A 27907-nucleotide genomic window follows, 5' to 3' on the forward strand; every position below is an offset into this window, starting at 1 on the left:
GTGTTTCAAACGTAGAAGTGGCTATCCTGTATAAACATTCGGAAATGGCAAAAATTGTACATTTTTTAAAAAGCACAGGACAGCTGTAAAATTACACTTGAATTTCAACTTGAATTTCAATGTTTTAATCGCCTATTTTAAATTTTGCTTTACAACTTTCGAAAACAATTCTGACTCTCAAAAACTCATCGAAAATCAATTATAGAAAAGGTCTCAATTTATTTCGTCCCACGCTTACCATCAATCAAACAGCAACCGGTAGCCGAAGTGGAGTGGAAGTTATAGAAAAGGAGGGGAAATAAAACTACCAATCAACTGAAAAGATCAAGACACAAGAACGATATCAGAATCTTGACAATAAAAAAAGCAAAAAGCCACAATGCAGTGTATAAAAAGTTCCATAATAAACAAAAAAAAAAATGAAAATTTTTTTTACAAAATTAGGAACCCTTAATCACTAAAATTTAAAAAGTAAGAATTTATTTAGAATTGGTCAGTTTATTGCTGCGATTTTAAACCCAATGGATATACAATGGACATACGCGGATATTAATTTAATTAACACTCCAAAACTAACACGTTGACGCAAAACATTTTATGCGAAGTACAAATGATGGAGGTATTAACTGACGTGGTTTGTTTTTAATCTGCCTTAACTTCAACAAGCGAAAAATATTAAAAAAAAAAAATCAAAATTAAAAGAATAACCGAGTGACAACAAAGAGAAAGTATATCTAAGATATATATAAACATTTAAAAAGTTGTCCCGGGGCGTCCAATATTCACCGTAAAAATCCTGTGGTCTTACTTTTAACAACATGACTTCAAAAACACAATTTAACTAACTTAACAGATTAGATCCTGGAGATAATACGTCAATAGCTATAGCAGAAAAAATGATCACGATGAAAAAAGTAGAGAAAATTTCTTAGATTTGCCCAGGCCGTCCATGCTTGTTGTTGGGTATCATGTTCAAAAGAACACTTGAAGGTATATTGCTGTCCTTAAATTTAAGTGAAAATCATAAAGGTTTTTGGGTCTCGGTAAAAGTTGTTTATACAGAATTTATTATTATGGCTTGTGATTTCAATAATTTTCTTCTTGATTAATTTTTAATTAGTAAAAAACCCAAACATATTCAAACGTGTGTGAAATTATTGTTCCCCTTAAACACAGCATAAATATATAATATATAAGAATTATAATAAGTATATATTATTAATAAAAAGGAGTAATAATCTGTAAAATACGTGCTTCCAATTAGATTGGCGTGCTCATCTCTTTATATATAGTTGTCGTTAAAATCATATATTGTTTAAATTTAAAATTTAACTTCGTCTATTTATATATTTATAACTTTATACTAAGCCTCGTTTTTAGGGGCTCTTGCCTTCTTTGATGTTGGACAGCGTCGTCAAGTAAGCCCTAATGGCTTTAATACAAGACAATATACCCTGAAGACAAGGCTTAGACTATATTCTGACATTTAAAAACTAAACATGAACAGAACTGCTTACATACATCTGTAACAAGTTATTGCAAAAATGGCGTACAAATTGTTTAAAACATTATTATACGGGAAAATTGTTTAGAGGCAAAAACACTCGTTAAGTGGGATAGGAATAATTGGTGCAAATCATTCATATTGCACTAACCAAGGAAAATAGGAAAAAAGAGATTATAAAACGATTTATATATCGTCGAGGAATTTAAAAACTGGTAGTGTATGTGATTGAAAACGCGAATGGAAACGCAATTATCCATTAAAACGTCCGTTACTTTAAATAAATTCGTCCGCATATGTAAAAAAACATTCAAAAACAGTAAGTTATTTTTTTACACCTATAAAAAGCAGTACGCTATCATTTAGAATAATACGCGACTACGCGTTTGATTCTTTCTTAGGTAAGGATCCTCTTAGAGGGGGCAGTTTTGCACTCCCTTTTTTCAAGGGTGGCAGCTGCCCTGTAGGACTTCTCATACTGGATTGTGTATCTGATAAAACGGGAGGTATGGAAGAAGCGAGAGCACCCAAAGTGTCTTCTTTCTTTTTTGGATAACTTGTTTCATCTTGAGGCGCCGCTCTGGTCACATGTTCGTGTGAAGTTGACACGTGTGTGTTTGCAGCCTATAAAACAAAGTAGACATATCAAAAACAACATATCCCTCATTAAACGCAACTGTTAGATTCACGCAGTGCAGGGGAGTTTTGATACGTGCAGTCTGTTCGTAGGATTGAGCATTTTTACCGTGATTATATTATTAGGCCTAGCCAGTTTAACCGACAGCTTCTGCCTGACAGAACAAAGACCACAAAAAAAGAAGGTTAACAACAAATACCATAAACATCGAGCTGAGTGCCTCCTCGCTTCTATAAATAACTGTATTTGGCTTATGCGTGTTGAGTTTAGGAAAACCAGTCGAAGACGTTGAATTTCTTTCTGATGACGATTCGCTGGATGTGTTTAACAAATCGTACGGATGTCCATTTCCCGCCACAAAATTGTCATTGTACGACGGAATCTCTTTAGTGTTGGCTTTATCTTCTTCGTAAGCGAAATTACAAAGCCCCATATTATCAGGTTTCCGCGTATTGTTGATATAACTGTCAGTACTTGTCGGAATATTGTTGTAATTCCCAGCATTGGTCGGAACATTGTTGTTGACGTTGAGAGTAACATGAGGCTGTAAAAAAGTTGAAACAGTTTCAACAAGACAATCTATAGTATGGTTTTAAACCTCGCTTTAGGAAGTCTTGCCGTTCTTATACGATTAAGCAATAAACGCTTAACATTAAAATTCAAAATAACCCTTGAATAAGCGCTAGACAAGCAAAAGAAAAAGAAAGGTTATTATAGAGAGAATTTTAAAAAGCATATCTCCATTTTGTTAAAAAAAAATTCTAATTTTTTCTCATTCGGATTTGATTTGGTTAGCAGCTTTTTCCATAGAATTTCAGCTAAAAATGAGCATTAAGTGCTAATCGAAGCGCTACCCTTAAGTAAAGTCTCGAACGAGTGCAGAAACAAAAACCTGTTACAAAAAGAAAACGCAGCGCCTGATCAAGTAATCACGGCGCCCAAGTACAGTACATCTTGACGTAGTTGAAAAATGAGAGCTGCATATACAGAAATGTTAGTTTAAGCGATTTTTATTTTATTTTATTTTTGTTCAACGTGTTGTTTGTCGTAATAATTTAAACTAATAAAAAACATGCTTTTAACATGGTTTCATAGCATATTCTGTGATAACAAAAAAACATCAAGTTTATTGGAGTATAGACAAGAAGAGAAATTTTGTGTTGCATGAAGTCTAGTTTGTTCTCAACATTAAAATTAGAGACTCACAATAATGTTGTTGCTAATTAAATAAGAAAATATTTTAGTTTTCCAAACTCACAAAGTTATTAACAGAAAACAGTGCAGCAACGTTTCTTCTAGTTTCTTCCTCCTCAAACGAGGGAACGTAAGCTCGATGGTCAAAATTTTGAGGAGAATCTGTATCGTCGACGATTCCAATCTGTGACGTTCTTACGTGATATGGGAAGTTCTTGTTGGCAGCGGAAGGTCGCGTGAGAATCTAAAAAGAACAGTAAACGTAAATTCTACGAAGGATAATGAAACAGTCAACGATTTATTATTTAATTTTCTTTAAACTTTATCTTCAGGTACAGTTTAATGGATCAAGCTTTTAAAAAAAATGTAAGCTTACCAAAAAGAAAAGAGATGCGACAAAGGCTACTGATCTGTCGACCATTATCATGATTTGGGCTCTATGTAAAAAAAATAACAAATCAGTTAGAACTGGGTCCAAATGACATCCCTTTTAATAAACGACTAAAATCATCTTGAATTTAAATTGCGTTACCTTAAATAGACGGCCAATAATAAATAAATAAATGCCCCTTGATATTTAGTCACAAAAGTACAGGATGAGGTGGAGAAGGTCAGATATAGGTATTACCTCATGTAAGCGTCAATGATATATGTTGCTAACAACACCACTCCAGGACCACTCAAGTACCTTAAATGCAAATCATAACATATAAGTTGCACAACATCATGGTGTCGTGCAAATTAACCCTCAACACACACACACACACACAACCTGTAATAATAATACTCCTCTTTAACATTGGCTCCTTTCATTGAGGCTCCCAGTCAATAAATAATAAGGTTCAACTCGGTTAAGCAAATGCAACTATCATACGTTGAACTTGATAAATCTGTGAAGAAAATAAAACGTCTACTCACCACAGTGTGTAAAACATCCAGAATGGATAATAAAAGAGTCTTTTCTCGACATAGTTCTTTAGAGTAAAAAATATCCCATAAGTAAACCAGCCCCATGCCTATAAATGATAAAAATTTGGTTAAAAATTTGGTTTTTCACCAAAAAAAGTCTATTTCTTAATTCTCGGATAGATCTTTGATTTTCCTGCTGTGCTAGTTAAAGTTGCACAATTAAGTAATTAGTAGCTGTATACTACCCACCTTAAGAACAAGTAGACAAATTAGCAGGGAAGTAAAACAAAGAATAGCCTACCAAGACACGTAATATACAGATACCCACACCAGCTGGACTCTCGTACAAGTACAGTACTTCACCAGGATCAAACGCCTGTAAATGCAGACAACAGGATTGAAAAAATTAATCCAAGTAAAAAATGGAAAAAATATTAGCAAATTAGTAATGGCGGAATATAGCACAAGCAACACTCTATTGCAATATTCCACCAGCTGTAATAAACAGTAACACAACTTATGGAAAATATTTGACATGGCATAAACATCTTTAGTATAACATAAAATCTTACCTTGGCTTCATATATAAAGAGAGCAATATAAGCTATTGTATAGAATGTGCAAAACAGTGACAATTTAACTTGACCAGTTGCACTTATCCTCCCCCTAATGAGTTAAAACATAAAAAGATAATCAACTGCCTGAGAAAAGTATGTCCGATGACAATTTAATGATAAGAAATCAAAAAGAATCAGTTAAGGGTGTCCCTTTTTTATCCGCAAACAGTCGATTACAGTCGATGGTGATGAAGATATAACCAGTGCACTTTCTAGTGCACTGGTGCAATGAAACGTCTCTATAGCGGACTGGACCTAACAACGTGTCTGCTTTAGAGCGGTGTCCGCTACATAGAGGTTCTTCCTAAATAGACCTATTTCCATATCCTTTTGGCTCCGCGAATGCATGCGAAAATGCAGAATAACATGAAAACGAGATTAGTTATGAGCAAATTTCGGGATGCTGGTTGTTTACATTCAAGTTTGAAGAATGTATCAACAAAATGTTGACTTTTACAGCTTTTAACTAGCAGTTTCACATAATCGTTGTTAACGCAGTTATAAAGAGGGTATTTGGTAGTGGCAGTGTGACAAAAAATTTAAAATATTGCAAATATTAAGGGCGTATATCTTTTAGCATATGTTAGCTAGCTAAAACCTTAAAACTAGCCTCGTTTTTAGAATAATGTGAATATATTTTTATTTTACTGTTACTAAGTAAATTTAGAACTAAAACTTAATATACAGTTTACTAACGCTCAGTGGCACTTCATATTACTCTGATCAGTTTAAAAAATTAAAATTAGCTGGTAGCTAGCCAAAGTAGCCAGCTAAGCTACAACCCTGGAAAAACATATGTGAATTTCCTTTTGAACTTTTCATTCCGCCAACATCAATGTTGAATATTGAATATGCTTGACTGATGCTAACAGAATTACCCCAGAAACGTGGAGTACAAAAGAAAAGTAACATTGACTTGAAAAGGCTGGATTTTCTTATAGCATTTTTACAAGTATTTTTTCAGAGTTGTAGCTATTGCTTAACTGCATGAGTTGTCAACAAATCATTTTTCAACATTTGTTGCGTAAAATGATATTTAAAATTTTAAACTATCGGTTGTTGTGATTATAAAACTGTCTCACTCCCTCTGTCACTACTCTTCCTCTTACTGACTGTCAATAATCGTACATTTGTATCAAGCATTATAATGGTTAACCTTAATACTTAATAATAATACAGTTAATACAGTTTATATGTAATATGAATTGATAGAGCATAGAGCTTATCATAAATCTGCAAATCTTTTTTAAGTCTTTATCCAAAAGCTGTAAACGTGCTTAATTTTTGGCAAAATCTCAGTCTCAATGTTCTTAAAGCCAGGTCCTTATGTATTTTGTTTTCTTGCTTACATGAAATCTTGAAAATTAATCTTGCAGAATTGTTCAAATTGTTTATTTAGAGCCGATTTTCACAAATCGACTCTATGTTACTATAGAGTCGATTTGTGAAAATATAAAACTAAAAAATTTGTTTTCGACCTCACAAAAAAAATTCACATTGTTTTCACTTGTTAAAGTTCGACATGACAAGCATTTTGTGGACAAAATTTTAAAGAAATTTTTTTTCCTACGCGGTACGTCAGTAACTATATTGTGTTTTTTTTCAAGCAACAATTTTTAAATTGTTTTGTGAAGTGATTTTCTAAGGGAAAAATTTGTTTTTGACCGAGCAAAATCACTGGACAATTTCATTTGCCTAAAAATACCAAAAGGGTAACTCTCTGAACATAAAATTTAAGAATTAGGATATCATCCCTTTTGTCAAACTTATATTTTGGAATTTTAAATAATATTTTTTACCAAATACAATCTACGATAGAGGCCTAAAATGTGACACAAATAAGCAAGAACATTCCAATAAAGTTTAAAGTCCAACTTTCCCCACAAAGTCAAATTAGTATCCTAATTCTGAAAACACAAATGGGTAAAATGTGCGTTATAAATACTTCTATAACTACTCTCATTTGGAAAAAAAACGGGGTAAGGCACCCACAAGGTCAACTCAACTACTATTTTAAAACCACAGTCAGTAAACCTGGCTAGTGTTATTTTCACAGATGGTGTTTAAAAATTAAGGTACACTTAATAACTGGAGACAGAGGATATATACCAGCAACATCACCAATTTTCGTAAACAGGCTGAAATTTTACGTTTGTTTGGAACAAGTCAACCAGTCAACTAGCTAGCTACCCATATCATTGTATTTAAAGCTAGCTAACTCCTGGCTCATTTAACACCAAGAATAATAAACAAAAGCATTAGAACGGCCCAGTGATGCATGCTATTATGCCATATTATCACCAAACATTAATAACAATCTTTATGACAAATTAATTTTGCAAATATTGCAAGTAAGCAAACCATATCTGCACTGCTTCGCTGCAAAATAAAAAGTTGCTCATAACTAATCTCGTTTTTATGCTATTCGGTATTTTGGTATGTATATTCTGCGGAACAAGAATGGATATGGAAATAGGTCTATTGCTTTAAACACCTGTTCCTGGATGTTAGTGTATAATGATCACAAAAGTGTATCAAGAGGCTAGTTTTGGTGAAAGAGAAAGCCAAAAAATAACACATTGTAAATATCTTTTATTTTAAAAAAAGCAAAACAGACTACCTGCGAGTTTTTGCATTTTTATAGCCTTAAAAAAGCTAATAAACTGAAAAAAAAAGAAAAAAACCTTTTAAACAAAATCTAAAATAGTCTTGAGAAGTCAGTTCTGGAGAGAAATGTAAATAGATACCTTGAAATGACGTCTGAGAGGTGTTTGCTATAATGTGTCTGCTACATAGAAGTATTGTTGTAAAAGTTTACCGTATCCTGAGAATTGTCCACTAATAGGAGGTTTCATCGTGTTTCAAATATACAATTTTCTCAGAAATTTATTGCCCACCCTGCTTTTTAAGAACCCCCCTTTAACAAGTGCTTTGTCAAAGAAGATCAAAAATTGACTCAGAGCACCAGGTTCCTAATAAATGTATCATACTTCAAACATCAAATTAACACAGTGATGTAACAGAAAACCTACCTTGTAACTGTCCACCCTTTACCAAGGAGGATTAACAATACCACAAATATAATGTCACTCCCACTGTGAAAAGCACGTGCTATAAAAAAGAAGATAATACATTTAAAAGAACACTACTTAAAAATTTGTGCTAGCAGAGTTTTTCAGCTAACTGTTAATGATAATATTATTGTGTGTCTCATAACAAAAACCATTCACCTGCCTTCAGAAAAGATTAATAACAATTGTTCTGATGAAAAATTACTATACCTATATTCTTTACCGCCAGTTGTGGTTTCCCCGTCTGTCCATAACTGATATAATAAACTAAATTGACTATGACTGACAGCACTGAAACAAATAAAAACAACTTGAGTTAAAAAATTAGAACATAAAATGCCGTACTGTTTAGTTTTAATACAGCTATTTTTGTTGTTTTTGGTGTGACAGTATTTTGAAATTTGGCTTCACTGAAAATGCATACTTTAGAGCAATTTAAAAAAGAAAAGATGAAATTTCTTACGTTCAAAGAACACTGTCCATAAATATAATTTATAAGTTGTATGAAAAAGTTGTCGGGATGCAAGTTCATCTAAAAAAATTGTCATTATACATGTATTTGTAGATAAGTACACCTGATGTATATTAACATATGGTACAGGATCTCATAATGTACACGTTTATTGGTGGAAATTTTCTAAGCAACTATGGGATTACTAAATATAAAACTTAAAAAACAAATTTCAAGCAACGCATACTAACAAAAGTTAATCAAAATTGTTAGAACATTCTGCTAAAATGTCATTTTTTCAGATTTTACAGGACAAAACAAATAAAAAACAACAATTTTAGGCACTATAAATGAAGTCCAGATCAAACAAAGGTTTTCTAGATGGCTGTTACCCTCTTATTAGAATAGTACCATAGAAAGCGAAGGGAGGGAAGGGGAAATTTTATTTATTTAAAAGAGAAAATATAAACAGCAATATCATTTCCCCGTCTTTAAAGCCGATTAACTACACTGATTTTATTGAAGTTCAATTTATTATTCAACAATCTCCTCATAAGACAAACCATGGTTGGCTTTCGTGGAGACACTTGATTTTAGCCCTCCTCCCTCAAACAAAATTGCTTTCTATGGCATTCTTGAATTCTCCCGATTTTTCGTATCCACCTCCATAGAAACAAATTATTTTACATACTTAATTCTTTTTTTTTAATAACAAACTAAATTAAATCTTTTAATAAAAGACAGACTTACCACCCCCAAAAGTTTTTTATTCATATAATTAAAAGTCTCCTTACATGCTACCAAAAGCGATAATGATATGACCATAATAAATGCTACCAGAAAAAATATCTCTGTCTGCAATATATCTAAATCAAAAACAAAAAAAGAGACGCATCAGTTACAAGCTATGGTTAAGTTAATTGTGCAAATATTTATTAGAACTGCTGCATGTTAATTGTAAAAAATAACAAAAATATTAAAAATATTAAAAATATTAAAAATATTAAAAATAAATAGAACAAATAAATAAAACAATGAATTTTAACTGAGTGAGGAAAATAAAAACACATACTTTTTTCATCTGCTGAAAAATGTTTTGTCCATATTGTATCTCCATTTGTCATGGAAAGATAATACTTTATTTCTAAATCCTACGATCAACCAAGAAATGCTACAATAATTTTTTAAAAATCCACAAAATTTAAAATGGAATAAAGTGTTAAGAATGTTAATAATGTGCATACCTCAGCACGACAATTTGCAATCACAAGGTACCACCATCTTACGCGCACAGATGAAAAGGTTCGATTCCCTAAAACAAAACCCAAAAGTTCTACAATAATATAAAATTATTATTGAGAAAGGGTTAAATTTCAAAGATTGTATCCACAAACAATCGTTTATGCCCTTACAATTTTGGGGACAAGTACTTTGAACTAAAGTTAGTTTACATGTTGATTTTGACATTATGGACCTAAGGATGTTAGCTTAATTTAGTTACATCCAAAATCCCAACTGGTAATAATTCAAACTGATGTCAGCATTGCATTTTTTCTTAAATTTGCCAGGTCTCTATAATAATAGTGTGTGAGTCTGTGACAGGCAAAGTGGATGTGTTTATATTTTTTTGATGTAGCTAATTTTGACATTATGGACCTAAGGATGTTAGCTTAATTTAGTTACATCCAAAAGCCTAACTGGTAATAATTCAAACTGATGTCAGCATTGCATTTTTTCTTAAATTTGCCAGGTCTCTATAATAATAGTGTGTGAGTCTGTGACAGGCAAAGTGGATGTGTTTATATTTTTTTGATGTGGCTAATTTTGACATTATGGACCTAAGGATGTTAGCTTAATTTAGTTACATCCAAAAGCCTAACTGGTAATAATTCAAACTGATGTCAGCATTGCATTTTTTTTTAAATTTGCCAGGTCTCTATAATAATAGTGTGTGAGTCTGTGACAGGCAAAGTGGATGTGTTTATATTTTTTTGATGTAGCTAAAAAACTTATGTCTCAAATGTTAAATTTTCTGACGTTACGGCACGACGTCAATACTACTTTAACCTCAATATCTTTTTGGATAAGTTTCCCAAACCTGGGTTCCCAAATTCGTTTCAGAATGGACGGGTTGATGACGTCATCAAAAAACCTTCAAACCCTAATATCTCTGCAACTGATTGTCAAAAGCACAATCTTATACATTTTCTTGATCAGTGTTTCAAGATCTATACGATGAAGGAAAAAGGTTTACAAATTTCTAAAATAAAATTTTTTGTGTTTTGATGAGTCTTTGCTGACGTCAGTAAAATTTTTAAATCCTTACGTCTCCTTAGACGTTCGTCGAAAATATATGTTCCTATACATTATTTTGATGAGCGTTTCAACCTCTGGACATTGCAGGTCATGAATAAACTAATTTTCCCCAATTTTTTTCTATTTGCACTGGCTGACACCAGCAAAAAATCTAAAACATCCTATTTTTCCATTGTCCTTTTGCCTACGTGGATTTCTCCAATCGACTAGTAATACCATAATGCAGGAGTTGTGAAGTGACACAAGCAAGTTTAAAGGTTGTTAATTTGCCCTATACGCTTAAAAGCGTAAATTTTACACTCCATTAATGGTATTTGTCAATTTTTAAAATAGCTAAAAATGATTATATTAACTATAAAGATAAAAAAATAACTTATTTGTAAGTACAACAATCAATTAACTGCAAAAAAAGCTGAATAATTTAGGGTCTGGAAGGCGGAGTTTACAAAATATAAGTTACATGTGCAGTTTTAAAGATTCCTAACCAAGACTTTGTGGGTTAGATTGGTAAGCTGGTTACATTAGTGCCTTTCTCTGTTGGATCACAATACCATCAATTTAGACAAAATACTGTTATTTTTTGCAAATAGGTGGCCAATGCCTCAAGCATTAGCTTAAATTAAGGTTTAATTATTGAAATGGGCTTACCTAAACAAGATTTTACAAAGGAAAAATTTCAGTAGGTTTAATTAAGCATATCAGGCAGTATAATATTCTAACCAGAACATGAAATTGTTGACGCCTCGTCTTTGAATACACATTGTGAATTCTTCAGTTTATAAGGTGCTTTCAGGGTGAGCACTTGTGAGTTTCGTGGATCAGTTACATCTTGTTTTTCTTTACAAGACTACAAAAAACAAATTTTAAACTGTACTTTATAAATAAATCTTGATGTCTTAAAACTATCTAGTGTATAGTCACAAAATGTTTAGCATCTATAGAGAGTATTCTTTGTTGGATTTTAATCTCTTCTATGTAAGAAATAGAGCCTAACATTGCCCAGAAAATATAAGTGAATGTCAAAGCTTTATTAGAATTATATAACTTTGTAAAAAGGTGTATAAGTGACGGAAGCTATTAGCTTATTTACTGAGGGGCAAAGAACTCTGATGAAATGGGGGCAGTTCATTTTAATAAGAAATGTGTTTTGATGGGATAGTTTTAGTGTTGGTGGTTCACTACTAATTCTGAAAAAGTCTGGTAGTTAATCGCTGGTAAATGAAAGACTTGTTTTTAAAATGTACGATTGCTGTTTTGTTTTTACCCCTTTGTTTTCTTTTGATCTTAGAAACAAAACATGTTATATTAGCAACAGTCTACATATATATTCAATGTGTTATTTGTCAACATAACAACATCTTTCTCGTTGTCTGAATTCATTGCATAAACCTTTGAAACCTCTGCATATGTAAAGGTTTCCCTAAGATTAGACATTTTGCATATTACTGACTTTAACTTTGCCTAAAAAAACTATTCTACAGGAACAACAATTTATTTTGTAAAAAAAAGAACAGACAGGGATGGGTGGTCAATAATTTTGTTTTAACATACCATTGATTCTTGTGGGTATACATTAGGCCATTGATCGTCATAATATAGAATAACCTCTTGACAACATTTACTCTAAATTAAAATAACAAATATCTTTATCAATCTGATACATAATTTTTTTTTTTGGTTTAAAAATTAAAAATGACAAAGCAAAACCTACAGCAGGGTATTCAAATCTATATTCAACTCTTCCTTGTGATGTATGATAGCAAAACCTTGTCAGGAATTTCCAGTTCTAGAATTAACCCAAGAACATACCAAAATGGTAAAAATAGCAATTTCTTGTTAGAGTGAGTCCTACTTTAAAAAGGAAATTTTTGACATAACTGGAAGCTTTTAAACATATAAACAGATAACAGTCTACTAAAACAAAATATATTCAAAGTTACAATGAAAAAAGTAAGCAGATGCGTCCATTTGTGCACCTCTATATCAGCAACATTTTAATTTTTAATTATAATAAAAGGAACATAGGAATATATGAATTAAATTTCAATTAAAGAATCTTTCCTTTAATACTTGTCACCACCTACAAATTATACACATACAAGATTGTATTATATTATCACGACCAGTGAAAACAGCAAGGGAAAAAATGCAACAACGAATGTCATAAACAATTTTAGACTTTATTTCAAAATTAAAGAAATAAAGAGTGACAGGATGCGAACAATAACATGAATACAGCTACACTCTTTTCTCATGACTACATTGAAAAACATGTTTTGTAACAGAATGTTGAATTCAATATAATGTTAATGTTTGAAAATGCTAAATATATATGCACAATTTGGTGAAATGCTATCTGGTTTATCAATAATGAGAAGTTAGGAGACGGTACAAGATTAATGAATAGTTAGAAATCTGGTTTAACTAGTAAACTTTTGTAAGATTCAGTAGCATGAAATTGATAGCATCAATTTTCTGTGCACGGTTTTTCATGCATGTTGAACTAAGTATTGCTGCATGCCAGGTGCGCACGCACGAGTGTGTACCTAATTTTAGAAGGCCTTAAAAGGATCCTGAGGTATAAAATGACGTTGGACTTATATTATAGAGCTTAAAAAGTTAGTTAATTGTATCATTGTATACCTTGGGTTCCCTTTAATGTAACTTCTTTTAATAAAGCCATATTGCATTGCTGATGTTTAAAGCTTACCCGGCAACTCCCAAAATAAGCTAACATCAAAATGTTCATAATAAGTATTTTTCCCCACCTCTGTCACTGTAATTTTTCTGTTTATGCTTGAGTAGTAATAATGTTTAAAAAAGAATCTCAAAAATAATTACAAAAAAATAAATAAAAAACAGAAAAAACTATAAATTTAAAAAAAAGGTCCTCTCTTTTTCATTTTCCTTTTCTAAAATGGCAGATAATAACTTATCTTTACCATAAATATTATTTAAAAAAGTTGAATGATCAGGAAGTTATTAAAATAGTAAGTTACTTAGAGAAAGAATTGCTTTAGATAGGATGCAGTTAGATTTTGGTCCAGGGTGTGGCACTACAGATACAATATGTTTACTCAGACAGCTTCAGAAGAGAAAGAGGAAGAATCCCTATTTCTTATGGGAAATATTCAATCGGTTAGCGGGGAAATATTTCAGCATGCTATAATTTTAACTTTCTGCTTATATGGCATGGGCGAGAAAACTTTTCCTTGAGTGAGAAAATACCATGTGATAATTTCTATTGTTTATCGTGATAAGAATCTATTGTTTATTTTTGAAAATTATGCCGAATCGACATAAATTTATCTCGCCTACCGAGGAAACTTCTGTTCATATGGCAAAATGCATTACCCGCTTACAGAGATCTCGATCATGCGCACCCGAGATCTCGGTAGGCGGGTAAATGTTTTTTCTTATCTGAACGCAACTAAATTTTGTTAAGAGTTTGTTAACAACCCAAGATCTCGACTTGATATCATGCTGAAACATTTACCCGGTTCCCGAGGAAATATTTCCCATATGAACAGCCCCTAAAATAGACACATATGGGTGGAACAGAAACACTGCGTTACTATGCGCTGTTTCCGACGTTCTGCGATAAGTCGGGAATGAAGTTTCTTTTCGGAAAGGCTCGGTCTTTGGTCGCGTGGAAAGAATCGCAAACTTTAACTGTCATTAATAATAATTGATGCAATTTTCGTTTTTTGTACCTCACCGGCGCAAATAATCAAGAAAATGTTGGCGTGAAGAAGAACAGAGGGACATCGACAACTGTAAAGTGACTAGCTTCATGGTTTTTTTTCTTGGAAAATACGCACAAAAGATGTAATCCACATTTGGCCGTGGATACCGAGAAAGTTTTTAATCCAGTTGCTGGTCACAAGTCGGTCAATGTCAAGTGCAAAGATCTGTGATGAATATGAAATATGTTTTATAAAATATGTCATGCGATGTACCATTACACCAATATAAGGAATATAACAAGTTACTCCAATACTGTTGTTTTTTCTGTTCTAATATATTGTTAGGAAGATGTGAAAAATAACAAAAAAATATTTAAAAAAATGATTAATAAAAGACACCATCGGCTAAAAAATAAACAATCGCTGCACAGAAATTAACAACTAGCTAATCAAAGAACTATTAGAACGCCTTAAAAGTTTTTAAGTTTTATACAAAAACATGAACATCTTTCTTTTCAAAGTAACACAATAAATGTCATCGCTAACCCTTTTTTAAGGTCTGTAAATCAATCCGCCCCTCCCCAACTTTTGATGGCTTTTCTACACTGCATTAAACTTAATACACTTATACCTGAAGGAAATTACCGTTTTCAAAAATTAATTTTGGCGAATTTTGGCAAGATTTTGCCAATTTGGGGAAAATTAATTACCACAATAATTATTGGTAACTTTGTAATTCGCGAAAATTAAATCCCGCAAAATTTGGATTCTTTTCACTAATTTTTAAATCACACATAGGAGTAGTGTGATATGTTGGTTTACCCTTTCGTCGCGGCGGCGGCAGTTTTCAGGAAAGTTTCATCACACCGGATTCGAGTTGTTTTGTTTTGCGCATGCCACTGTATCTGAAATAGTGCTATATTATTAAACAGGGTTAAAATAGACATTTATTTCACAAATAGTTTCTTATTTACTATATCAAAAATCGTCAAATTGTCAACTTTTGGTAGAATTATGGATATAAAAACAACTATTACATAACTGTACAAATTAAATTTGCAAAGATTAGTTTTCTTTCAAAATTTTTATCACTCCCGTTTGTTTTGGTAACAACTGTCGTTTAGATTTCCCTGGCCAGGTTACAAAAAAGAATGAAGTTGGCGTGTTTGTTTTGTGTTCTCTTTCTGTAAAAACTATAGCTAGCTATAATAATAACTATAGCTACAATCCCGGTCAAAAATAATGGCAGTAAACTCTTTTTTCATATGTAGCAAGAGCAAGATAAGTACAAAGCCCCCTTTCCCCCAGTATCAATGTTCAAAAGTTGTGCTAACACGTTTCCAAACATTGATAATGGGGGAGAGGGGGTAGGAAAGAATTATACTGCACTTTTTGTAGCTTACTGCCAATATATTTTGACCGGGATTGTCTCTGAAATTTTTGACTTAATTTTTAAATTAATTCTAAAGGTGGATACTATATATATGTTTTGAAGTATGTACCAGCATTGTTTCTTTTGTGCCATGCTAAAATTGAAAAAAATAGAAATTCTAAAACAATAGATGACGAGGCAAATGGGGCAGTTTTCAATAATTGCGAGACATTATGATATTCTGTGTAAAATTGTAGTTTATTAATTTTGACGCACTTGTGCCAAAGATTAATTTGCACGCAAAATTTAGTACAGAAGCAACACACAAAATGTTTTGGGTGAAAAGTACTACGCGCAAAAAAACATATATATGCCTTTTCAAGAAAGAAATGTATATTTCGTCAAAAATTTAAAAAATTAGTACCAATAAGGTAGTACTTAGCTCTGTAAAGGAAGATCAAACTGAAAGAGACCTTGTTTATGTTTGTTTTACATGTAAGGTTGGCACTTGTGCAAAAGCACAAAGGTCCAGAACAAAATATTAAGTTTTTAAAGATATTAAGCTGTAAATTATATGTGTCACAGTGCGTCACTAAAGCATCACTCAGTTTTTTGCATGTGTTTAACTGTTAAGTGTATGCAACATATGCGTCACAACATTTTTTTTAAAGATACATATACTATTTTTTTATAAATTTTGATGTGACGCATGTGACGCATTAAATTCTTTCACAGCATATTACTATATAGCTGGTGACGCATATGTGACACACTTGTGACGCATGGAATATAAGAACTTTTAAATACGAACATAGTTTTTATATATTATACATTATAGATAACCATATATTATACATTATAGATAAGATAGCCTTGGGTAACCAGGGTGCCAAAACAGTGCGGACAAGGTTCTAAGTCTTTCATCGATTCCTTTGGGATTTCTTCAATGAATTTGAATTCTCGCACCCTCGAAATCATTATATCTGTTTCGCGTTGGTCTCTCTGGTTATATTTTTCAACATGTGTAATTGAACCTTTGCTTGCAGACAAAATTGGCACAGAATTGACACTGCCTATAACCATATCAGTGGCAAACTAGTTTTTAGGTCTTGGCAGGTATTTTTTACTTTATTTTATACGTTATTTTAGGCTAGGATGAGAGCTTATTTGTTGTGTTGAATATTATTTGATTTCCCTTTCGTTTTCTTCAAATTTTGGCGCCTAATTTTGCTTATCATTTCACTGGATTCGTTACAGAACAGCCTCGGTATTTTGTTTCATGTTACATTTGGGAAAAATTTAGCTCCACTTTTAGTTTTGGCGCACACTGCAAATCATACCAAGGTGCTGGAGCAGTCCGTGACTGTGTTTGACATAAAAGATTGTGAAGCATCAAAACTATCGCCTAGTGGCTCAGCAGAAGATATCGCAGTTTATGGAAAATAGTGTGTCTATAAAAACTCTCAATGTTTCTAACAATAAATGAGCGACGACAAACAGCAAGAACCAAAGCATGTTATTACGAAGAAAAATGAAGGTGGAGTTGCTGCTGGTAAGAAACTTGCAGAATGGAACTGTAAGAATAAGGAAAACCAGCACAAGAACAAGGGTGAAAATGGTCAAGTACCTGAGGGTAGTACTTCAGCAAGTACATCAGCAAGTACCTCACCAAGTTCTAGTACCGTATTAGGAGCAACAGCAGTAACGGTTGGTATTGTGATAGTAGGCGTTGGTATTTGGTACAAATTTTTTAAACAACAAAAACCAAAACAACAAAAACAACAGCCTGGCAAATCATCAGAGCAGCCGCCTCCTGTTGAAAAAAGTTCGTACTTAAAAAACAGGCATTTTTAAAATGCGTTAACCATATAATAAACGGCTTCAAATATAACACCCTATGAAAAAAAAATAATTGATATGTTATACGAAACTTTGGTAGATCTTGCATTTACCTTCAGGTATGCATTGGCAGGTAAGAAATTTTTAGGAATTACACGATCCTCTGCAAAAATGGATATGAACGATGTATTTAAAATGACTGGATACTTCGCAGCAGGACGCGCAAGTCGAGAAATGGCAGTAAAAAAAGGATGGATCCCGGCAACCATTGTTTCAAAAAATAAATATTTAATAAATATGGCAACTATCGGCGTTCTTGTAGCTGATGCAGCAATCAAAGCATTAGCATTTAGCGGAAGTAATTTTTTATTTAGTAAACTCTCGGGGCATGGTGAGGAGGAACGATAAAAAGACGATAAGTCTATAGAGCAACTACAAGCTGCGCAAGCACAGTGGGTGCGCGATAGACAATCAAAAATCGACTGGTATAATCATTAAAGAAAGCTGAAGAGGCAAGCCGGTGAGGATTTGAAAGAAATTGACAGGAGTATGCAAGAATACTAATTGCTACAATCGATAAAACTCCCAAACTGTCTGATTGTTATGCACTTTCTGAAGAACAAAAGAATTGTGAACTTATGTTCAAAAATTTTTTGACGTGTAATAAAGCAACATGCCAAAGCAACATATCGCAGAAGAAGATGCAGAAAAACTAAGTAGCATTTACTATCACCCTGAACATCTTTGGAGTGGAAGGAAAGCCATCAAACTACTGGTTGAGGAGAGTGGACTATCCAAAAAGCAAGTCGTACATTGGTTGTCTCGCCAGCACAAGCAAGAATACTACATTGCTACGCTCGATAGGGCTCCAAAGCTTTCAGATTTCTACGAGCCCTCCCAACAGCAACAGAATTGTTAACTTGTCTTCATTGTAGGGTCCCTAGCTTTTCTATGGCTTGCTGCGTATAAAATTGTAAGCGTTAGCAAAAAACATACGACTTGACATATAACAAACATATTCTCACAGAAATAGAGGCAGATAAATTGAGTAGTATTTACTACAACCCACAACATCTTTGGGTTGGACGAAAAGCCATACTGGGCGAGGAGAGTAAATTACCAGGTAAAAGAGTTGTACATTGGTTATCCGGCCAGCTCCTCTGGCTTCGACACATTCGGGGCCCAGAAAAGATTGATTATCCTTATTTTAGCATTACAAAACCAAATGAAATACATCAATTTGATCTACTGTATATGCCCCATGACAAGCTATATAGAAACACATACAGGTATATCCTGACAGGCATCGATGTAGCTTCATGTTACAAGGTTGCAAGACCTTTGCATACGAAAAAATCCAGCGAGTTCGCATAGATGAGCAAGGATATATATAAAGCAGGACCTTTAAGCTATCCTAGAATTTTTCAATGTTATAACGGCTCAGAATTTAAATCAGATGTGACAAAGCTGCTAGAAGCAAAATTTCTAGGGCTACAACAAAATATCATCACACATTTACAGCCTTTGTAGAATCCTATAACAAGATCCTTGGGGAAAGACTTTTCAAGCCTCAAGATGCGCAAGAGTTGGTCACTGAGGACCCAAGTAGCATATGGGTGAAACCACTCTACCCTACAGTGAAGAATCTCAACTATACCAAGACTGTAATGATCGGCATGAAATCTTCTAAAGCTATCAAGTTGGAAGATGTACCACTTGTGAAAAGTGAAGAGTATCCTGATGAAAAACCTTTGCCTGAAGATGGTTTGTATTTGTATTTGTTGCAACCTGAAGTAGAGCATGGAGATCAGAAAAGACATGCGACTGATGCCTGGTGGATCACATTGTGGCAGAACCAAACAGTTGTGTCTTGTATTATTTGAAAGACGGACCTGAGCGTAGTTTCATTGCAGAAGAATTAATGCTGGTTCCAGAAGATGTTGCAATACCTCTAGAGCATATCATAAAGTGGTAAATTTTATTTTTTTTGTGACTTGCAAAGAGTCACAAAATTCAAATAACTTAGTAGCTTTGATAAGCTACAAAAATCCTTACAAGGAAACTAGTCGCAAATAATCAAATGGATGCAAGGTATAGAACAGGTATCCATACACGATTCCTTTAATACCATTGGGCTCGTTATCGAGGTTGATGTCAACCAGTAGGCTATCTATGACTTTAATAACATTTACATTTGGGTCGTTATCATTAAGGTTGATTTCAACCAGCAAACTTCTGAACCGGTCATAGCCGAGATTTTTCTTTGTCCTCAAATGTTCTGGAACATATTGGAGCGCTTCGGTTAGGATTCCACTTATCTTTTCCAAATCAGATAAATCTGATAACTTTAGTTGTTGATTTTTTATAACCTCATAAAACAGCCGTCTTTGTTTACATCTGTACTAACCATATGCAGACCAAGTCTTGCAAATGTTGCCCATGCTTTTTTCCTGCTGCTACTCTGTGTAAAAGCTGTCCATCTTCATCAATTGAGTACTCAAACCTTCGTAGTATAATCCATTTCGAAATCCAAAATTTTCCAAACATTGTGGACAATAACCAGTAAGTGATACTGCTTTGATACAACATTTTAGCACAGGTACATAAATATTGTAGATATCCGCAAATTGTAGTTGTTGTATGTATGCTTCCATATTTGTTGTTGTAAACATAAACGATGAAGATCCATCTCGCCGATGGAGACCCGTCATCATCATACTGTACTAGACCGACTGATGTACCGTATTTTATTCTACCGCCCTGTGTGTTCGCATACCGTCTGCTTTCTTGTGTACCGTCCGCGCACAAAACATTCCATAGATTTAGGGCTAGTTTGTTCACCTTTTGAGTGTAGACTTGATGATTTTTCTGCTGGATGAGCACCTCTATCCAAGCATTGCTTGTAATCGTCGAAAGTGATAGATTTCTCCGTTACACATTTCTTCACACCTTTCGCTTTACGATTGCCACCCTTTTTCGTGAAACTTTTGTAGGCATAGAGTTTTGCTCTCAGTGCTATGAACTCCGTCATGAACTTCCCACCTAATTCGTCCTTCATTAAGCCAACAAACTTTTTATTCTTTCCAATTGGAGGCGGTCTATTATCTTCTTCACTGTACCCACTTGTATCAAAGCATTTCTCAACGTCGTCTGCAATTTCTTTGAATACTTTTCTTGGTTTGTGACAAGCTTAAGATCATGATGATTTTTAACATTTTCCATCGTCTTACTAAAGACAGCAGTCCTCAGCCTTGTGTTATTATCGATATAGTGCTTAAGCAATGGACTCTGATTGAACTGGATGACTCGGTGCACTTTTCTCAGTATAAGTCCGTGCTTTATAGCATCGTGGAGGGCTCTAATAAGCACTATATACCCACTCTTGTCTTTAAGGTTTGGTATAAGCTTTTCAACTTTGTTAATCATCATACGCTCAGGTAAAAATGGAAGCTCGTCATGCTTATCATGCAGCTTCTCAGGGTAGTCTATATCAACCTCGAGTAGGTATCCATGCTTGTTTTTTTACTAACTTTGCGATTTTTTTTACTGTAAACTTCTCTGCCTCGGAAATCCATCTGAAGCTATCTGTCAGTAAACCTTCAGTCATTGCCCATTCATACTGGTTGTTGGCATCAAGGCACATGATGTGTGAGGATTCCTCGTCTGAATTATACTGGTCACCGATATACTTGTTGTTACTTTTGGCATTGCGATGTACCGCTTGGGTTATACCACCACAGATACCCTTTTCAAACATGAGTGGCATGTCAAGATCTGTGAGGAGCTCTAATTTTACTTTGGTATATTTTAGTGCTGCGTTCCAAGCCAATCCCGGAGCGGCACAAAATGTGCACGATCTAGCTTGTAGTTTTTGAGACACACACCTCGAAAACTTTCAAAGACACCTGCCAAGAGTAGCACATCTGTAGCTAGATAGACAACGTGATAATCACCGAGCGTAACCTGATCACCCTCTGGCATGATACAATTCCATACTTTGTGGAATTGTATTCATATTTAATTTGCTATATAATGCTTTCTTTGGAGGTAGCTCCAACTCTTCAAATCGTTGCCATCCATCCATAAATTCATAAGGATATACTCCTTTTCGCAGCATCATTCGAAACATATTATCCTCATCGAAGAACTGTGTATTTCTCTCATAATTTAGATGCGCTTCGTAGCCACTCAGGTTGTGGAAGATGATAGAAATGTGTTTTGGAATCTTATACACCAGGTTGCAGTTGTTATGTGATGCTCCTCGATAGAGACCTGTATAGTGACAGTGATCTCGAACTTTTCGATTTTGTGCAGGATCGACGAATGGTTTCATACAGATATGACATTCTGCAGCCTAATTATATTCTCTCTTCAGCACCTCTGTAAGTTCTATTTTTTATTGCTGAAGAATCGTATCGTACAATCTTTTCACCTCGTCTTCCAAATGGTCCACGAATTTCTTAACACAATCTTTCCCGCGATAAACTGTTAGTGGGTTCGGTACATCTCCGTAGCAAATTTGCATATGTGCACCATCCAGATGATTCATGCTTGTTCAGCTTCTTGCTCTCTCTACGATCTTCAACCCGGATGATTAGATTTTAGAAGTCTGCGTATATGGCATCCTAAACTGCATCTGACCATCCTGGTATTTTAACCATTTTTTCGCTCTCCTTTGGCATCGTAATCTTGGCTGCTTCGTGATCTATGCAGTATTTGTAGTGCTTATCTCTCAATTCTACTGTGTTGAATGCTACTAGACAGTTCAGACAGAAATGATATTGATGATGTTTTTTTACGATTCAACCGACTCAACAAATCTTAATATGTTTTTAATGCAGAGGTGTGGTACGTCTTCTTACCGTCTTTGATGAGCAGTAGGTTCACCTGTTTACTACTTGTGATGTTATAGTCGGATCGTCGCAGGGTACTAATGTTCTTTTTCGTCACGTAAAGCACGTTTACAGCAATGTCTGGATTGTTCTTTTCAAACTTGGATATACTTTTGATACTTGTAGGAAAATCTAGATCCTGCCAGTTGTACTGATTTTAGATCTCTCGTAGTTTGGATATCCTTTGCATGTTTTTCACGATCTCTTCATGGTGCAAAGATGCTATGCCGCTCCATTTGAAGCTATCTTCATCTTCATTTTTGGGGTTGATGATAGCCTTTTTAAAGGAAATCTAGGTAGGCAGTTTTATGTACGAAGAACCTCTCATAAGCAGCAGCTTACGGAAGTCTACATCTAGATGCAGGATTCGATCGATGGCAAACCCCCTCTGTGGTAGGGCTGGATGCGGTAAATGTTTCTTGATCTGTGCGAACATGGTATCCAACACATCATCAACATCACTACCCCGAAAAACAGAGGTGACATTGCTGTTAAAGGATTTCTCCGTTCTGATGTATGAATCTTTTTCTACATTATCCACATGGACAGTTGTACCTTAGCAGACCCAATGTTTTTCACTTATTCCTCAATCAGTATCTTCACGACGGGTCTCGCCATAGAAATATATCCATCAACGCCAGCTTTGTTAATGCCTGGGATATGAAAGCTTCGGAATGTTTTGTGTAATGCATGTTTATGCTCTTGAGCTGTGAGATCAGGCTCATCGTCCTCAGGCGTTTTAAATAGATTATGTATACCATTGAGATAATCTTTCTCTGCCTCTTCTTCGACGTCATCTTGAAGGGTAAGCTTTGCTACGATGCTACTTTGTTGTACAAGCCCATAATTCTGCTACTGAAGCCCTTGTAAGCGTCTTTTACACACTCTTTTATAGGTTTTGGCGCAGCTTTGATTAACCACTCATACCATCCTCGCATCTTACTTTTAACCACTGATCGATTCTTCAACATCTTTTGATCTTAAATGTATCCATTAAAGAGACAAGATCAGCCTTGAGTAGTCTATGGTGTCATACCACGACTTTTTGCGATATCACGTAATTCTCTAACTGTTCTCATGTTCATCTTTACTTTAGATTTTTGCATTGGATTTTTTAATCATCTGGGCAATTCTAGCGCATTCATTTATAAGTACGCAAACTCTCAACCAGCATAGGCTACTACTCAACTTGAGCATGACAATCCTAACGGTATGCATGATTTCCCTTTTTAGGGGGTGGCTGAGGAGATCTGCGCAGATAATCTGAAGCGGGGTTTCACCGTTATATATTTACTGTAGATTGCGTCAATAGAGTGTCAAATGAGCAGGTCTGAGGTGGGAGATGACTCGATGTTCATGATGTTCATCGAGTGCCACAGATTGCGCCAATAGAGTGTGAAAGGACAGGTCTGAGACGGGAGATAAGTCGATGTTCATGATGTTCACAGATATGCGCTAAAGGCGCCCTATATCTATCTCTGGTTGGCAGGACGATGATTATTATTTTTTCATAGGTATGGCTATGGGGAAACCTATGGGCTTAGTTGAAGAAAATTAATAGGTTGTTTGAGAATGTTTTACTCCCAGATATCTTAATTTGTTTATAATTTTTTAATTTGACAATTATATTTAAATAAGACATGTTTATTTTTCTTTTGATAAGGGGTTCATTTGCAATCAGTTTTCTTCAATACGTTTACAACATAAGCTGCCCTTCAACCTTATCAGGACAGCCATATCAGGACGCTACTAAATTTTGTTGCGTTAATCTAGTAGAAAGACAATGAAGTGTACGTACGTGTAAGTTTTGTGTTGCGGCTGCTAGAAAATATATATTTTAAACTTTAATTATAGGTCTTAAATTACCAAGAACTTTTTTAACGCTCTAGATATTTACGCTACACTTTAATAAAGGGTATTTAAAAAAAATAAAAAAATAATCAATATCAATTTACAACGTTTCGAGTGTTATACACCCATTTTCTAGTATCACAAATTTTTTATAATGTTCAGCTTATATATACAATGGTTTCTAAAGTTACAGTTAACTAAGGGGATATAAAAATCAAATGATATAATAGATATTCTATTGCTGAGGTGATGTTATTATTCAACTCAGGACTATCTCGTAAGATGAATAAGCTGTCCTTAATCTCAAGTGTGAAACGGTTTTTCCCATGAGCCAAAACGTTGAACTTTTTTATTGATATGTGATTACAATGCTTTAGGTGATATTTTATTGCCAAATTGTTTGATGATATCAATGGTTTACCTGTTAAGGGCATTTTATTAATTCATGAAATTGTACTGTTTTGAGAAAGTACATAGCATCATCTATAATAAGTTTGGTTTAGCTTATGGTAATTTGTGTTATGCTCGTGAGCATAATTTGGAATATTATTTTTCTTTCTCTTATATTCAAGCGTAATTTAGGTATTAATTCATTTATTCATTTATTTTCACTATAGGATGACGTCGCTGTTGGGCTGCTGAAGTAAAGAAACAAAAAAATCAATAAACTAATAGAAATACGGTGAAAGAAGTCGAAATAATATTTTCCTTTCTTCAATATTATCTATTAATGGCCAAACATAATGGGTGTTTATTAAAAAAACGATTAAATGTTTACATATAAGGGACTACTAGTTACGTTTTTTCGCTTTAAACTTAATTATAGCTTTATCTAATTATGAATGTACATGGGCGGTTATTCATAATTATTAGTCATTTATGGCAACACTAAAGTACATTTTGTAAAGAAAGATTGTTTCTATCTAAAAATATGTTAAATGTCCTTTGTTCCTTATTTTTAATCGAATCCTTATTTTTAATCGAATATATATATCTACTCAAATTTGCTGTTCATTTATTATGACCAAAAGAAAAATGAAAAAGATGTTGGAATCTACAAATTTTGCGAATAGTTATCAACTCAACTGGTGGTCTTTTAAATACCATAACATAGCAGATATTTATTAGTTGCCACCTTGAAGAATAATAACATGAATTCACAATACTTGATTATACAGACACGGCGAGAATATTTTGCAGAGTTTTGACATTTTACATAGTTAACTAGGTGTTCTAGTTTTCTAGCCTTGTAGGTACCAAGGAATGTAAAATTAGAATTGGAAATTTAGAGAGAAAAAAAATTAGAAAAGATTAAAAGTAACAATTCACTGGACTCACAAAAAGTAATCCAAACCTTTTTAAAGCCTAAGCCGGCTCAGATTTATTAAAAAAGCATTTAAGTAATTTTGCGGGAACATGTTTATGTATCCTATTCGCAAAAATTTTTGGTGAAAATTAATTCTCGCAAAAATTCTAAAATCTTTTAGTTTCGCGAAAGATTTTTTCATCCTTATCAATTACTAATACACTGTCTACGCTGTTACGTTTTACACGGGGAGGTACTTTTCTCACGATATGCTAAGCATAATCGATAATTGCCGTAAATTGGCATGCATTTGGACAGCACTCTGTATACCTGTGATGTCATAGTTGAAAACTTTATAATCAAAATGGCAGAATATTGCTTACATATTCAGATTCTTGCTTGATGTATTTTAGTTTTATCGTAGTTTAATTGGTTTGCTTTCTGAATTAAAAAGTGTTTCGCGACAAATCCGGAAACTGGGAAAACAAGGAGAAGCAGACTTAACACAAGGTCTTTTCATCGCTGAGAATTATTAAACTGCTAATTTTTTCGGTCGCTTAAACTCTAAATTTGGACTGTGTTTTAAAGAACACCTTTTATTCCTAGCAATGTGTGAACAAAAAAAAGGAGAAGACCTAACGGTGTTGTGGAGCCATTTAGATTAAAATCTGGAAAATGTAAACACAAGAAAAATGTTTATCATTAAAGTACACAAAAAAACAACAATAATTGGGTGATTAAAAAATTGTGATCGTCTCATATAACTGTAATTGTCGCAAATTACTAAAAATAGTTATTAAACCATGCACGCAATAATGGCATAAATATTCGAAACGCCGTGCAAATATTTGTCGATTTTTTACGGATCAAAAACTAAATTTACAATCAATGAAAACCAAAACTTGCTTTAACAGAAAAGACCATAAACATAAGAATATATAGATGGTATAAGTGCATACATGCAATTATAAAAACCACTTCTCCTCAAATTTATGAATATATGCTCAAAGTTGCCGTAAATGATAGGTGTGATAATTGTGTTAGAAGAAAAATAAAAGGTGATTTTGCTGCAATAACGTAAAATAATTAGAATTTATTAGTTATTGAATAATAATTTTTGCGTTTTTTTGTGGTAAACATAAACGATCATCTACAAAATAAATTATTCAACCAAACTTAAAAAGTCCGAAATATTCCACCAAAAAGCTAATAATTGAAATACATGTGCCTAATATCAGAATTATTCCACCAGTCCAACATATTCCACCATATGTCCGATATATTCCACCAAAGTCCGATATATTCCACCAAAATAATAATAATAATGATGATGATAATAATAATAATAATGATGATGATAATAATGTTTATAATAATATTTTTAGTGGCATGCCCAGAAAAATTGCTTTGCTTTTAGACAGCAATGACAATTCTTTCAACTTGGGGCCACTGAAATTTGGAAATATCATTATATATATTGTGGGAGTAACAATTTTTACACAGATAGGTTAAAAATAGTTTATTGTTTATTAACAATAAAAAATTATAGAATTTTAATTTTTTTAACCCATAGAAAGATTAAAAAGTCTAAAATCATGATTAGTAGCATTGAAGGCAAGTGTCAGGCGCGGATTTAGACTAGGTCAACCCTGTCACGCGACCTAGTAAAAAAATGCAGAGGATCGAAATGGAATTCTGTCAAATTTACCCGGAATCCGAAGATCGAAATTCCACCTTGTTTTCACTACTTTTCGTTACTGACTATCTATCTCATAACGCGAATTGGATCAACCTATGTTGACCTGACCTGTGTCAGCCAGTCTTGGCCGGTAAGGCTTTTATTGTTGACTAAGGATCAACGTATGTAGGCCTAACCTATTTTTAGTCAGACAGTCTTGAACAAACCTATCAAAATAGTTTCTATGTATTTATAAGGCTTGTAGGTGTTTTGGTATAGATATCAGTAGGGCATACGGAAGATTCGTTCCGTTCTAAGCATGGCTTGCAAGAGCTTGAGAGAGCGTGTAAAGTTAGTTTTCAAAAACGAAAACTTTGAGGAGCTACCTGAAATATATGCTGAATTAATTAAGAAGGTTAAATGCAATTCTGTTTTGCCATCTACCTGAGTGTTGCAAAACAACTTACTTATGGTTTTATGCAAAGAAATTGCTATGGAGAGTATACCTTCCTTCCTATGTAAAATCAGAGAAGGATAGTTGTGCAATTACGTCAAATTGAGTTGTTTATGTTTATCTTTTGTTG

General features: G+C 33.7%; 1 protein-coding gene across 1 annotated transcript in view; it reads right to left on the reverse strand.

Annotated features, from left to right (window-relative positions):
* Positions 1-336: 336 nt before the first annotated feature.
* LOC130636040 (transmembrane protein 145-like) overlaps positions 337-27907 on the reverse strand; it is a 31637-nt gene continuing 4066 nt past the window's right edge. Inside the window, exons 2-18 of the mRNA XM_057445624.1 lie at positions 12411-12485; positions 12251-12322; positions 11420-11546; positions 9628-9695; positions 9456-9534; positions 9178-9249; positions 8396-8464; positions 8143-8223; positions 7894-7972; positions 4817-4910; positions 4546-4620; positions 4254-4351; positions 3964-4023; positions 3712-3772; positions 3400-3579; positions 2341-2685; positions 337-2128 (exon numbers count right to left, since the gene is read on the reverse strand). Coding sequence (XP_057301607.1) covers positions 1883-2128; positions 2341-2685; positions 3400-3579; positions 3712-3772; positions 3964-4023; positions 4254-4351; positions 4546-4620; positions 4817-4910; positions 7894-7972; positions 8143-8223; positions 8396-8464; positions 9178-9249; positions 9456-9534; positions 9628-9695; positions 11420-11546; positions 12251-12322; positions 12411-12485 — 1881 coding nt within the window. The 3' untranslated portion in view covers positions 337-1882. The remainder of the gene's footprint in view (positions 2129-2340; positions 2686-3399; positions 3580-3711; positions 3773-3963; positions 4024-4253; positions 4352-4545; positions 4621-4816; positions 4911-7893; positions 7973-8142; positions 8224-8395; positions 8465-9177; positions 9250-9455; positions 9535-9627; positions 9696-11419; positions 11547-12250; positions 12323-12410; positions 12486-27907) is intronic.

Source organism: Hydractinia symbiolongicarpus, chromosome 3, assembly GCF_029227915.1.
Source record: "Hydractinia symbiolongicarpus strain clone_291-10 chromosome 3, HSymV2.1, whole genome shotgun sequence".
Classification (NCBI taxonomy): Eukaryota; Metazoa; Cnidaria; class Hydrozoa; order Anthoathecata; family Hydractiniidae; genus Hydractinia; species Hydractinia symbiolongicarpus.